The sequence below is a fragment of the Myotis daubentonii genome, chromosome 18, assembly GCF_963259705.1.
Source record: "Myotis daubentonii chromosome 18, mMyoDau2.1, whole genome shotgun sequence".
NCBI classification, from domain to species: domain Eukaryota; kingdom Metazoa; phylum Chordata; class Mammalia; order Chiroptera; family Vespertilionidae; genus Myotis; species Myotis daubentonii.
The window spans coordinates 43,360,246-43,373,625 of NC_081857.1; the positions used below are offsets into that span (position 1 = coordinate 43,360,246).

A 13,380-nucleotide genomic window follows, 5' to 3' on the forward strand; every position below is an offset into this window, starting at 1 on the left:
TTTCCCGGTGAGCACGGAGCATAAGGACTCGGTACTTGGCATCAGGTCTCCCCGGGCCTCCGTGTCACTGTACCGCTTTAAAGAGGGGAAGCTCGTTACCGTTACCGTGGGTGTCCTCACAGCAGCGGAGACAAACCACAGCACAGAAGCAGGGTCGTTAGACGAGAAAGACACAGGGCTCTCCCACCAACTGCATGCAGGACGAGTCCCCGCCCGGGAGCCGGACAGGACAAGCAGGAGACAAGCAGAGCACGCAGCCCCCGCCCGCGGCCGCTGGGCCGCACTCACGTAGGACTCCAGCACGGCCTTGGGCCTCAGCCTGAGGGAGGGCAGGTCGCACACAGAGCGGCTACGGTGCAGCTTGGCCAGGAGCGTGTCCTGCAAGGCGCTCAGGGCGGACAGCCGCCGGGGCTTGTCCGGGGAGGGCTGCAGCCAGCGCTTCCGGAGCGAGAGGCGGGGACAGGGAGAGCAGGGACAGGTTAGGGTGAGCGTCTCGGCAAGCGTTTCAGGTTAGAACACACGCGGCTGCAGAATGCTGATCGTGCCCCAGCCGGTGTGGCTCAGTGGGCAGAGCGTCGGCCTGGGGACCGAAGGGTCCCGGGTTCGATTCCCATCAAGGGCATGTACCTTGGCTGCAGGCTCCTCCCCGGCCCCGCCTTGGTTGGGGCGCTTGCAGGAGGCAGCCAATCGAAGTGTCCGTCTGTCTCTCCCTCTCTCCCCCTCTCTCCCTAAAAATCAGTGGGAAAGTACCCTTGGGCGAGAACAGAACAAAAAACTGCTGCTGTTAGAGAAGGTTCCGGAGGAATCCGTGTCATTACCAAAGCGGCGGGAGCGCGGGGGAGGGGCAGGAAGGCAGCGGCCCGCCTGTGCGCGCAGCAGAGGCGGCTGGGGTGTCGCTGGGTGAGTAGGGGGTGAGCTTGAGAACCGCGTCGCTAGGAACGACGAGAGGCCCTATCGCAGGGTGTCAGCGTTTGGGACGCGAGGCCAGCACGGCCTCGGGCTCACGTCTCCAGCCCAGAATCACACTGAACTTACGAAGAAGGCGTGGTCTTTGAAGGTGGGCGTCTCGGGGGTGCCCTGGCTGTAAATGGACATCCTCCGCTGCAGGGCGGCCGCCTTGCTCCCGGTGCCGGCTGACGGGGTCACGTCCTCCACGTCGAAGGGGCTGGAAAACAGCAGGTCCCGGAGGTGAGCTGTCAGGCACCTGCGTGACCGACGGCAGGCTCCGGAAGCACCTGGTTTCACTCAAGGACATTCTAACCAGCGGGAGGGGTGGGGCGGGGCCCAGTGGTTTGTCAGAAAATCAGCCAAGATGAGAGGAAGCTGAGTGTAAGAACCACTCGAGGGACCAGCAGTCATCATCACGCACACACGCCACCTGCCTGCACACGTGCCACCTGCCTGCACACATGCCACCTACCACCTGCCTGCACACGTACCACCTGCCTTCACACATACCACCTGCCTGCACACATGCCACCTGCCTGCACACGTGCCACCTGCCTGCACACGTGCCACCTGCCTGCACACGTGCCACCTGCCTGCACACCTCCAGTCTACCCGCACACCTACAGCTCACCTACACACCTAGATATGCCTCTTTTTGGGCCCTGACACAGTGTCTGGAGGGGCCCACGCGTGGCTTCTGGAAGGAGCCCCTGTGGTCAGCACAGCCTGTCCACCTGTTTCTGAGGAAGCCGAAAAGGGCCACTTACTACCACGCGATTTCCAGGTTCAGCTTGATGGTGCCAAGGTCGTTGATGTCAACGGCCAGCACCTGAGGCCGGGCTGCAAACAGCTCTTTGGTCTCGCAGGTCACGCTGCCCACCAGGAGGTGGGTGGCCAGCCCTTTGACCTCTGTGACCTAGGAAGGGAGCGAAAGGGAAGGCGTTGGAGGACAGCGGAGCAGACAGGCAGGACACTGCAGTCATTTCTTTCTGAACCACAGCTGACGTCGGAGCTGATGTTGCCATGGACTGGGCAGCAGGAGGAGCCTGGGGACTCAGCCGAGGCTCACCCAGCGTGGCCCACCCAGCGTGGCCCACCCAACCTGGCCCACCCAGCCTGGCCCACCCAGCCTGGCCCATCCAGCCTGGCCCACCCAGCCTGGCCCACCCAGCCTGGCCCCAGGAGACCACAGCCGGCCGGGAACACTGCACCTTGATGGAGATGAGTCCAGCGATCAGGGGCAGGAACACCGTTTCCTCTCCGTCCCAGCTCTGCCTGCCGTTGACTTCGATTTTGCCTTTCAGCTTCCACCGCTGTCGGCCGTACTTCATGAAAATCTGGGGAGACACAACGGGCACGCGTCCTCACCTGCCTCCAGCCCTGAACACCGCCCGCCTTCCCCACCGTCCTCCCTCCCAAACTCCCGGGCTCCGAGCGAGGAGCCGACGCTGAGTGGGGAGACCTCGGGAGGGGGTTCTTGTCTGGAAGGCCCAGGGTGGGAGCTCTTTCTTTAGTAAGATCGTCGCCCCCCACCCGTCTGCTCACGTGTCCTGCTTCTTTCCCAGGCCAGTCCTACTTCCATAGGACAGCACGGACTGACTCCCCGTCCCAGCCCCGCACAGAGACGATGGGCATCTGCTGAAATCTACTCAGCGGTCAGAGCAAGAAATAAGATGTCCCTTGCCCAGACGGCGTGGCTCAGTGGTTGAGCATCGACCGAACCAGGTCAGGGTTCGATTCCCGGTCAGGACACAGGCCCGGGTTGCAGGCTCAATCCCCTAGTGGGGCGTGCAGGAGGCAGCCGATCCATGATTCTCTCTCATCATTGATGATTCTATCTCTCTCTCTCTCCCTCTCCCTTCCTCTCTGAAATCAATAAAGACATTTAAAATAAGCTGCAGAACGGCCACTCTCCAGAGCATCTCAACCATGAGGTCCTGCTTGGGCTCAATAAACTCCCATAAACTTTTCTGTGTGCACGTTCCTGTGTCGACAGGGTCTTAGGAGAAGGGAGGGGCGAAGGATCACGGTGTCTGCACGTCCCTCCCGAGAGCTCAGCAAAACAATAACAACGACGGTGATGGTAACAGTAATAACACAGCCATCGAGGCACCTGCTAAACTCAGCGAGTCCAGATAGAAGTTACACAAGGGCTTGTGTTCCTCTCCAAACGTTCCTGTTGGCTTCATCCCCCCCGCCCCCCCATAACAAGTGTAAAAATGAAACAGGGCATTTAAGGAGCGGAGCAGTGGAGACCGAGCCCTCTCCCTCAGGCCTCCTCCCGACACTGGCCACACTCGGCACTTACTTCGTACTGGTCCCCGGGGCAGAGGCGCGCGAAGCCGGCCAGACCTGCAAAGGGCAAGCAGTCGGGACGTGAGGTGCAGAACGCATTTCCCGCTTCACGACCCCGCGCCCCGGCCCCTCGACGCCCTCACGCGGAGGGTCGGACTTTTGGGAACTCGTGTAGTAATACTTGGGGCCTCTGTGGGGGGAGCCACTGGGGTGGCGTTTCTGTATGACTCTAAATGTTTTGGTACGGTGTCCTGGGCGGTATGCTCAGTGGTTAGAGCGCTGGCCCATGCACCGAAGGGTCATGGGTTCGATTTCCAGTCAAGGACACGCCCCTGGGTTGTAGGCTCAATCCCCAGTAGGGGGCGTGCAGGAGGCAGCCGAGCCATGGTTCTCTCTCATCATTGATGTTTCTTTCTTTCTTTTTCTTTTTTTTAAATATATTTTTATTGATTTCAGAGAGGAGGGGAGAGGGAGAGAGAGAGTTAGAAACATCAATGGTGAGAATCATTGATTGGCTGCTTCCTGCACACCCCCTACTGGGGATTGAGCCTGCAACCCGGGCCTGTGTCCTTGACGGGGATCGAACCTGGGACCCTTCAGTCCGCATGCCGACGCTCTATCCGCTGAGCCAAACCAGCCAGGGCTCATCATTGATGTTTCTATCTCTCCCTCTCCCTTCCTCTCTGAAATAAAGATAAATAAATAAATAAAAAATAAAAAATCATGAGACTGGGCGCACCAATAGGCATCGCCAAGGTTAAGGGAGGCCTAACCAAGCACCCGCCGTGGCCATGACCGGCCAATAGGTGGCAGCAGCCGCCAGCGTGCTAGGGCTGCCACCCCGACATCTAGGGAGAACCAGGCGTCAAGAACACACTCCCGGTCCTTTCTGAGCCCCGCCCTGTGGGGTGGGCGCCGTCCTGGGCTGTGCACCTGCCAGACGGGCCTCCCGATCTCACTCAGAGGTGACACTGGGACCCTGCCTCCTCCCAGGCCGGTGAGGGCACCCTTCCCACCCCCAGGCCTCCGGCGATCTGACCCAGGCGGCTGGCCAGCGGTCACTATTGCACCAAGCAGACGGCACTGGCTCAGCCACCGTCTCCTCCAGGAGGTTGTGGGGACTCAAGGCCAAGGGCCCGCCACCCAGATGCACGCAGCCTCGTGCGCGGCCAACAGCAGTAAGTTGGTTTCTGGAGGTTATTTTTCCATAGGTTTTTAGAGAGAGTGGAAGGGAGAGAGGGAGAGACAGAGAGAAACATCGATGTGAGAGAAACACATCGACTGGCTGCCTCCTGCACGAACCCCGACCAGGGCTGGGGACCTGCAACTGAGGTCCATGCCCCTGACCAGAATCGAACCCGGGACCCTGCAGTCCGCAGGCCAATGCTCTATCCACTGAGCCAAACTGGCTCTTCACCCATCGTCTCGTCTGCTGTCCCCCCTGCCCCCTCCACCAGCCATCTGTGTTGGGGGGCAGGGGAAGTGTGCTGGGTGTGGCGGCGGAAGTGGCGGCCAGGCCTGCGTGTTGTGAAATAGCCCCGGTTGGCGTCGGTGGGTGTGGGGCGGCTCTTTCCCAGAATGAACAACAGATAAGCAGGTCGCTCATGGCAACGCTGGGGTTTCCTGGCAGCGGGAGGGCTGCCTTATCGAGGGGGGACCGTTTCCGTGGGGCGTCCCCAGGAAGCCTGGCCTGCTGCGCTTTGGGGTTTTGTGTGAGATGAGGGAAGTGAACCTCGATGAATCTACAATGAAAAAGGAGGAGCGGCCCCAGGCCTGAGGGACCCCCCGAGAGAAGCTAAGGAGAGAGGACAGCGGGACAGGGACGGGGGTGCGGGTGTGGGGGCCACAGAGGGGTCTCCGTCCCCGACAGGCAGCCCACGGCGGCCGGGATGCTGCTGACAGGGTGGCCAGGTCCCCAGGGGAGGGAGGTCTGGCCCAGCACCCCCGGACCAGCAGCCCTGCAGCTGCAGACCAGGTGGGCGGGCCCCTTGGCTGCGACCCGCTCCCAGGTCCCCTCCTGGAGCAATCGCGTGTTGTGCCCACTCGCTGCCTCAGGACGTCCCTGACGCCACAGGCTGTGGCGGGATGTCCTGGGAACCAAGGGCCTGGGACTCAGTTTCTTTGTTGTTGTTGTTAATCCTCACCCGGGGAATTTTCCCATTGATGTTTAGGGAGAGAGGGAGGGAGAGGGAGAGACAGAGAGAAACATCGATGTGAGAGACACACATCGATGGGTTGCCTCCTGCATGGCCCTGACCAGGGCCCGGGCCGGGGAGGAGCCTGCAGCCCAGGTACCTGCCCTTGACCAGAATTGAACCTGGGACCCTTCGGTCCACAGGCAGACGCTCTGTCCACTGAGCCACACCGGCCAGGGCTAGGATTCGGTTTCAGTGAACAGGCGGGAGGGCTGAGCGGGGATACAGGAACGGCGTGGCTGCGAGTACCTTTCATCCGGATGCAGAACTCGCCCAGCAGGCTCTCCAGCTCCACCTCGATGGTGCACATGTTCTGTGAGGGGACAGGGGCGGGGACGGCGCTGGTCAGGGCTGGGCAGCTTCCGGTCAGCCCAGAGCCCCTGGCGCTCGCACGGCCGGACCCAGGGCGCACCGACCCGTCCCCTCTGAGCCACTGCCGCCTGGGAGGGTTCCTCACAGCAAGCTCTACCCAGGCCCGAGCAAGCCTCCGCGTCCGGGACGTTGCGAGCACAGAACAAGTTAGATTACATCCTAAACCAACGATCCCGAATGTGGGCGTGCTCTTTTATTTTCATAGATGTTTTTATGGATATTTTCCCATTGATTCTTAGAGAGAGTGGAAAGGAGGGTGAGAGGCAGAGAGAGAAACATCGATGTGAGAGAGACACACCGATGGGTTGCCTCCCGCATGTGCCCCAGCCAGGGCCGGGACCAAGCCTGTAACCCAGGTACGTGCCCTTGACTGAAACGAACCCGGGACCCTTCAGTCCGTGGGCTGACGCTCTATCCACTGAGCCAAACCGGCCAGGGCTGGAATGCAGGGTACCCTATAAGAACCGGCCTGAATTCCACAACAGGGCAATATCATAGGGGGATGTAGACGAAAGAGACAACCGGATGGAAGGTGTTCCACGGACCTGGGTTGTATCCTGACTTTAAAGACAAAGAACGAAAACAAGACGCTATGGGGCCAGATAGGGGGAATGTGGAAACACCGGGGATCTGAGGGGACTCTGCAGCATGACTTACCTTTCTTAGCTGGGCTCACGGTGTGTATGTGCTTATGCGGGGGACACGCATGTTACAGAGGTTACCATTAAGAAATCCCTGTGAGCCCGACCGACGTGGCTCAGTGGTTGAGCATCGACCTATGAACCAGGAGGTCACGGTTCGATTCCCGGTCAGGGCACAGGCCCGGGTCGTGGGCTCGATCCCCAGTGGGGGGCGTGCAGGAGGCAGCCGGCCCATGTTTCTCTCTCACCACGGATGTTTTTCTCTCTCCCTTCCTCTCTGAAATCAATAAAAATATATTCAAAAACAAAAACAAAACCCAGAAAGTGACCCTGCGTGTCACCCAAGAGGTCCCCGCCGTCCAAGGCTGAGGCCGGTGCCCCTCTGGGGATTGTCCCTCAGACGCTCCCGGCTGATGACGTCACCCGGGAAATCTGACCTCTGAGCGAGGCCCCAGGGGACGGGGAGAAGCGCTGCCTTAATAATTCAGCCATTTCATCAGACGCACCGGTATCCGGTGACCCCGAGGGCACAGGCCTCCCTGCATCATGTGCTCGGCCCAGGGGACAGGCAGAAACCAGGGCAGCGGGGCTCTTTGTCTCCTGCAGGGACAGGAGGGACATTGCCAACCGCCAGCGACACGCAGGCAGGAGGGCTCGCCCTAACCGACTGCGGGGTGACCTCCACCACGGCCTGCTCAGCTCTCGGGGTAACGCTCACGGGAGACTCTGGAGGTGCGTGTAAATGGAAAAAAACAGGGCACGTAGTCCGGCCAGCGTGGCTCAGTGGTTGCGTGTCCACCTATAAACCAGGAGGTCATGGATCGATTCCCAATCAGGGCACAGGCCCAGGTTGCGGACTCAATCCCCAGTGTGGGGCGTGCAGGAGGCAGCCGGTCCATGATGCTCTCTCATCACTGATGTTTCTATCTCTCTGTCCCTCTCCTTCCCTCTCTGAAACCAATAAAAATATACATATTAAAAAAAAAAGCAAGAGAGACAAAGAGTAAGACTCCTGTGTGAAGAGCAGAGTGAGATGGGCGCAGGGCGCCGTGCGTGCTCTGGGCGGTCCCTGCAGGTGGCCGCGGGCCGGTGCACCCACCTCCGTGTACTCCTTGTGGCTCCGGTGCACCTCGGCCAGGCTCTCCCGGGCGGCCTTGCTGTTGGGGGACGAGGCGAAGGCCTGCTTCATCTTGCTGGCGCCGTCCTGGAGGCGTCTCTGGATGCAGTAGGCTTCGTAGAGCTCGTCCACCTGCCGGGACCAAGCGGGAAAGCCAGGGCGCTGAGTCCTGATGGCTCGGACACGCGGGTCCTGAGCTCACGGGGGCTCCGCTCCGAGAGAAGGGCAGCCTCTCAGAGGGAGGCCGTCGCTGCGGCCGTCGCTACGAGGGCCCCTTTCCATGTCAAAACCGACTGTCCTCCGAGCCGCTCTCCCAAGCGCAGACGGTGAAAAGGAACAGCATGCGGGTGGCCCATGGGAGACAGGTGTGGGCCCTGTACACGCCACAGGTGTGGGTTACCTATACACGCGACAGGTGTGGGCCCTGTACACGCGACAGGTATGGGTTACCTGTACACGCGACAGGTGTGGGCCCTGTACATGCGACAGGTATGGGTTACCTGTACACGCCACAGGTGTGGGCCCTGTACATGCGACAGGTGTGGGCCCTGTACACGCCACAGGTGTGGGCCCTGTACACGCCACAGGTGTGGGCCCTGTACACACCACAGGTGTGGGCCCTGTACATGGGACAGGTGTGGGCCCTGTACACGCCACAGGTGTGGGGCAATGAATGCTGGCGCCTCCTGTGCGCACAGGAAGTAGGGGTGGTTATAAGCTTCCCTCCGAGGTGAAGACTTTGTCGTTTTTTAAAAAATGTATATATATATTTTATTGATTTCAGAGAAGAAGGGAGAGGGAGAGAGAGAAACATCAATGATGAGAGAGAATCAAGGAGGGCTGCCTCCTGCACGCCCCTCAGTGGGGATGGAGCCGCACCCGGGCCTGTGTCCTGGCCGGGAATGGAACAGTGACCTCCTGGTTCCTAGGTTGACGCTCAGCCCCTGAGCCCCTGAGCCCCGCGTCGGGCAAGGTGAAGACTTGTAGGCGCCATCGTCATTTTACTTTAAGCGAGCGTCACAGGTGACAGCCACACACCCAGGCTGAGCTTATTGTTGAAGGGGAACTCGGGGCTTCTTACTGCGAAGGGTGTTGTGAATTCTTGGCTCCACAACCACCGAGACGCTGCCCTCAGGCCGACGGCCACGGCGAAGAGGAGCTCCCCACTTGGGGAGCAGACCGTCTCTCGCTCTGGGGGCTGATGGGTCGTGATTGGGGGGGCCTGGTCCTGGGGAGGGCTCTGTGAGTTGGAGCGTCGTCCTGTGCACCAAAAGTCTGTGGGTTCAATCCCTGGTCAGGGCACATGCCCAGGTTGTGGGTTTGATCCCCAGTTGGGGCGCCTACAGGAGGCAGCCAATCGATGTTTCTCTCTCACATCAATGTCTCTCCTTTTCTCTTTAGAGCAGCGGTTCTCAGCCTGTGGGTCGCGACCCCTTTGGGGGTCGAACGACCCTTTCACAGGGGTCGCCTAAGACCATCGGAAAACACATATATAATTACACATTGTTTTGTGATTAATCACCATGCTTTCATTATGTTCAATGTGTAACAATGAAATTGGGGGTCACCACAGCATGAGGAAATGTATTAAAGGGTCGCGGCATTAGGAAGGTTGAGAACCGCTGCATTAGAGTCAATGAAAAACACCCTCGGGTGGGGATTAAAACAAAAAGAAAGAGGGGGCAAGGCCTGGGGGCGGCCTGTCTGCTGACGGCATCTCTGGGCTGGCGACTGGCATGGAGGGCGGTGGCCGCACTTTAAAGAGAAGCAGAGACACCCTGGTGAGCTGGGTGAATGCGGGAGCCCAGGCCCCGGCCTGCGGGTTCTGAGATGTGGGTTCACTGGGTCAGGGCTGGGCCGGAATCTGAACTTTCAAATGACTGGCCCGAGCGTTCTGACGCGGGACGTGCGCCATCAACATGCAGGAACACGCGCACGGCGCCGCCATCACTGCCAGCTGGGCGTGTCCCCCTGCGTCTCCGGAGACGCCCCTCGACCCTTGTCCCCACCGGGGTCTCTATGACCGTAACCCGCTCGCCCAGCCCCTGCGTTAGCCCGAGAGGCTCAGTCTGTCCCTTTGCATTTAGAGCCGCGGTTCTCAACCTTCTGGCCCTTTAAATACAGCTCCTCATGTTGTGACCCAACCATACAATTATTTTCGTTGCTACTTCACAACTGTCATGTTGCTACTGTGATGAATCGTCATGTAAACATCGGATGTGCAGGATGGTCTTAGGCGACCCCTGTGAAAGGGTCGTTCGACCGCCAAAGGGCTCACGACCCACAGGCTGAGAACCGCTGCTTCAGAGGGCAGTTTGTTCTCTGTTTTCGTTCCGTGTCAGCCTCTCTGAGCCAGACGGAGTCACGCTTCAGGAGGAAGGGTGGCTTTGCGTGCGTCTGTGAGCCAAGCGGTGCCTCAGCAAGTGAGCGGATTAGCTGCCTCACCCCGTGAGATGGGCCTGCTGGCAGCCTGCAGGGACCTGCCGCCCACAGCACTCCCAGCCCCCGAGACCGCGGGACCCACGGGACGGGCAGACGGAGAAACACCGCCTGCCTCGTCCGGAGCCGCCTTCTTGCTGTTTTTCAAACTAAACAGAGCAACCTGTCCGAGCTCGCCGGCCCCACCAACACCTCACGGCGTCACTGTTCTACGGAGCGGATTCGCAGAGGGGGAGCGTGCGGATCTGCCCGGTCGCGGGGTCATGAGTGGGAGCTGCAGGGGAGTGGCAGCCCCGTGTGAGCCCGTCACGGGCTGTGAAAGGAAAGCATGCTGGGACCAGCCGGCCGCGGGGCTCAGGGGCTGAGCATCAACCTCTGAACCAGGAGGTCACGGTTCGATTCCCGGTCAGGGCACAGGCCCGGGTTGTGGGCTGATCCCCAGTGTGGGGCGTGCAGGAGGCAGCCGATCCATGATTCTCTCTCATCATGGATGTGTCTCTCTCTCTCCCTCTCCCTTCCTCTCTGAAATCAGTAATAATAACAACAACCACAACAACAATAATAAAGAAATCCTCCCTGAACTACCGGCCAAGCTCAGGCCAAAGGTGGGCTGACCAGGAACCGACAACCAGGCAAAGGCAGGGGCGGCAGTTACCTTGCTGATGTGAAACTCCAGGCGCCGCATGTACCGTTCGATCGTTTTAATTTGCTGGAAGGAAAGGGGGACGCGTGAGCGAGGACAGTCATCACAGCGCAGACGGTCCGGGCCCGCGACCGGCCACCTCTCCCCTCTCGTCCTCGGGAGGCCCGCGCAGTGCCCGCCGTCCTCCTCGCCTGTCTCTGCTAGCTTAGAGTCTCCAGTATGAATCTGAAGGGCATGTAAACGTCTACCCTGGATAAACACGCTGAGAAATGGGCTGCGCGGCCTCTGGACTCTGTGATTCGCGTCCGGGCGGCCACCAATGGCCTCACTGGGTTTCTGTGGGGACGGCATCACCTTGGAACAGACCCGAGTCCCCCCCAACAACGGGCGCATTTTATCAGCTCGGAGAGGAACGCCCTTCGCTCCACACTCCGCGTCTCTGAACTTGAGGTGCGTCGTCCGATCGCTACGCCTGTGCGTGTCAGGCAGGGTCGAGGCAGGTCACGGGCCGCCTCTCCTCCGTTACAGATACTATTGCGCGTGCTGCCTCTCACCACCCCTCAGATGTCCGCGAGCAGATCCCACCGGGATTCAAGCGAAGGGCGCCGCACACAGGCATGGGGAGAGCAGCGCGTGGACTAAAACGACCCCCGTTGAAAATGGGCGTCGAGGGGTCCTGTCACTGGGGGCAGAACACCAGCTCTCAGTGAAAAGGAAACCGTGTCACAGCGCCACTGCGATCGCGGTTCTTTCTGGCAGAGCAGAAGGTAACGGTGCATTTTCCGACCAGAGGCCTCTCTGATTTGGGGAGAGGCGGTGGCTGGTATTTATACAGAAGGCGGGGCAGGGCCTCCCAATGCTTGGGAACCTCTTAAACTTCTCAGCACTGAGACGCCCACAGCCAGTGGCGTTTCCATGAACGTATCACTGGGTCTGGAGAGCGCGCACCTACTCATCAAACTCAGAGGTAAAAGCACGGGTTTTCTGGGCTTAGAAAAGTCGCCGCTCTCTAGGCTCCTGCTGTCCCTCAGAGGGGACCTCGGGTGTATGTCCCCCCCAGCGCAGAACGGTCACTTACCTTGTCCAGGTCATACAGCACACCCTGAAATGAAAAATGAAAATAATTAAAACGTGCCTTCTGCAAGACTGCTACTGACATTAACAGAGGGATGGGCCTGCGTGCCTGCACTGTCAGGGAGACAATGAGCAGCCGTAGGTTCTGTTGGGTTTTCTGACATTTGCTTTAAAAGAGGACAAATCTGGGTTATTTTAAAGACCAGCAAGAGTACTTTTCGTTTTTGTTAATCCTCACCCGAGGATACTCTTCCACTGATTGTTTTTAGAGAGAGCGGAAGGGAGGGGGCGAGACAGAGAGAGACGCGTCCATTGATTGCCTCCCGCACGTATCCCGACCGGAGCCTGCAACCGAGGTTCACGCCCTTGACCAGAATCGAACCCATGACCCTTCAGTCTGCAGGCTGACGCTCTAACCACTGAGCAACTGGCCAGGGTGGGTCCGCTTTTCTGGAAGGTTCTTCTTTGTATCTACCTCCTTCTAGTAGGAGAAGACACTTAGCCAAAAACAAACAAACAAACAAACAAACAGAAAACAACAACAAACAAACCAACCCAAAAAACAACAAACCTGCAAAAAACACACAAACTAAAACAAACAAACACCCCGCGAGTCAGCACCCGGGACGCGGGCACCTACCAGGCGGGAGTTCCTCCTCATGTCCTTCAGCTGCGCCGTCAGCTTGTCCAGCTCCGACTGGTGGACCTCCAGGTACTCACTGCGAACACAAGAGGACGCGCCGCGGTGAACTTGCGGCCGCCGCTGTGGACGGGCCCGGGCTGCTGGCCTCCCTCCGCGGGGCAGGGCCGGGGCTCGCTCTGCGGGCAGCGGGGGGACGAGGGGCTGCAGCTCCCCAGTCGCTCAGGTGTGTTCTGGGCCAACGAGGCCGAGAATGTAGCTGGGAAGGTTCCAGAACCGTCTTCAGCAAGCGCTGAAACAGGCCTGCCTGTGCAGTGCTACACGGAAGCCAGCACTCCCCGGGGCCAGTTAAACACGTGGCTACTGCACCTTCCTCACTGTCACGGGCATCACCTCGAACCCAACAAATGTCCCACCTTTGGGATTAACCTAAGGCTTCCTCGATGACGGTGCAAGAATAAAATACACCGGCCAGCGTGGCTCAGGGGTTGAGCGTTGACCTATGAACCAGGAGGTCAGGGTTCGATTCCTGGTCAGGGCACAAGCCTGGGTTGCGGGCTCCATCCCCAGTGTGGGGCGTGCAGGAGGCAGCCGATCAGTGATTCCCTCTCATCACTGATGCTTCTCTCTCTCTCTCCCTCTCCCTTCCTCTCTGAAATCAGTAAAAATGTATTTTTTCAAAAAGAAGAATAAGATATCTACTACAGAAACGGACATTTTAAGATGATCTCGCAAGACTCGTTTTTCCTCTGGCCCCCACCCCCAGCCTTTAGGAACGAGAAAGGGCCGGCTCCCGGCGAGGCTGGCGCTCTTACTCGAGTCCGCCTTTCAGGGCCCGGTAGACCTCCTCCACCCTGGCGGGCTGCGGCTCCTTGGGGGGGCTGCTGTTCTTGTGCCCTAAGTTATGCATCTTCTTCAGTTTGGCCTGAGGCTTCTTGAGAGCAGAAGCATTTTCAATGAAGGAGTTACACCTGTGAAAGAAGAAAGGGCAGAAATTGTGGCTCCGGCGCCCAAAA

General features: G+C 59.3%; 1 protein-coding gene across 4 annotated transcripts in view; it reads right to left on the bottom strand.

The window, feature by feature from the left end:
- The window catches only part of RIPOR2 (RHO family interacting cell polarization regulator 2), a 54,084-nt gene that overhangs the window by 14,052 nt on the left and 26,652 nt on the right, over positions 1–13,380 (bottom strand). For 2 of the 4 annotated variants that reach the window (XM_059674236.1, XM_059674238.1), the window contains exons 3-13: positions 13,180–13,335; positions 12,365–12,443; positions 11,729–11,752; positions 10,663–10,716; positions 7,551–7,700; positions 5,688–5,751; positions 3,257–3,300; positions 2,160–2,285; positions 1,716–1,864; positions 1,036–1,165; positions 289–438 (exon numbers count right to left, since the gene is read on the bottom strand). In XM_059674236.1, coding sequence (XP_059530219.1) covers positions 289–438; positions 1,036–1,165; positions 1,716–1,864; positions 2,160–2,285; positions 3,257–3,300; positions 5,688–5,751; positions 7,551–7,700; positions 10,663–10,716; positions 11,729–11,752; positions 12,365–12,443; positions 13,180–13,335 — 1,126 coding nt within the window. The remainder of the gene's footprint in view (positions 1–288; positions 439–1,035; positions 1,166–1,715; positions 1,865–2,159; positions 2,286–3,256; positions 3,301–5,687; positions 5,752–7,550; positions 7,701–10,662; positions 10,717–11,728; positions 11,753–12,364; positions 12,444–13,179; positions 13,336–13,380) is intronic. The other 2 variants (XM_059674237.1, XM_059674239.1) reach the window with 1 other exon arrangement.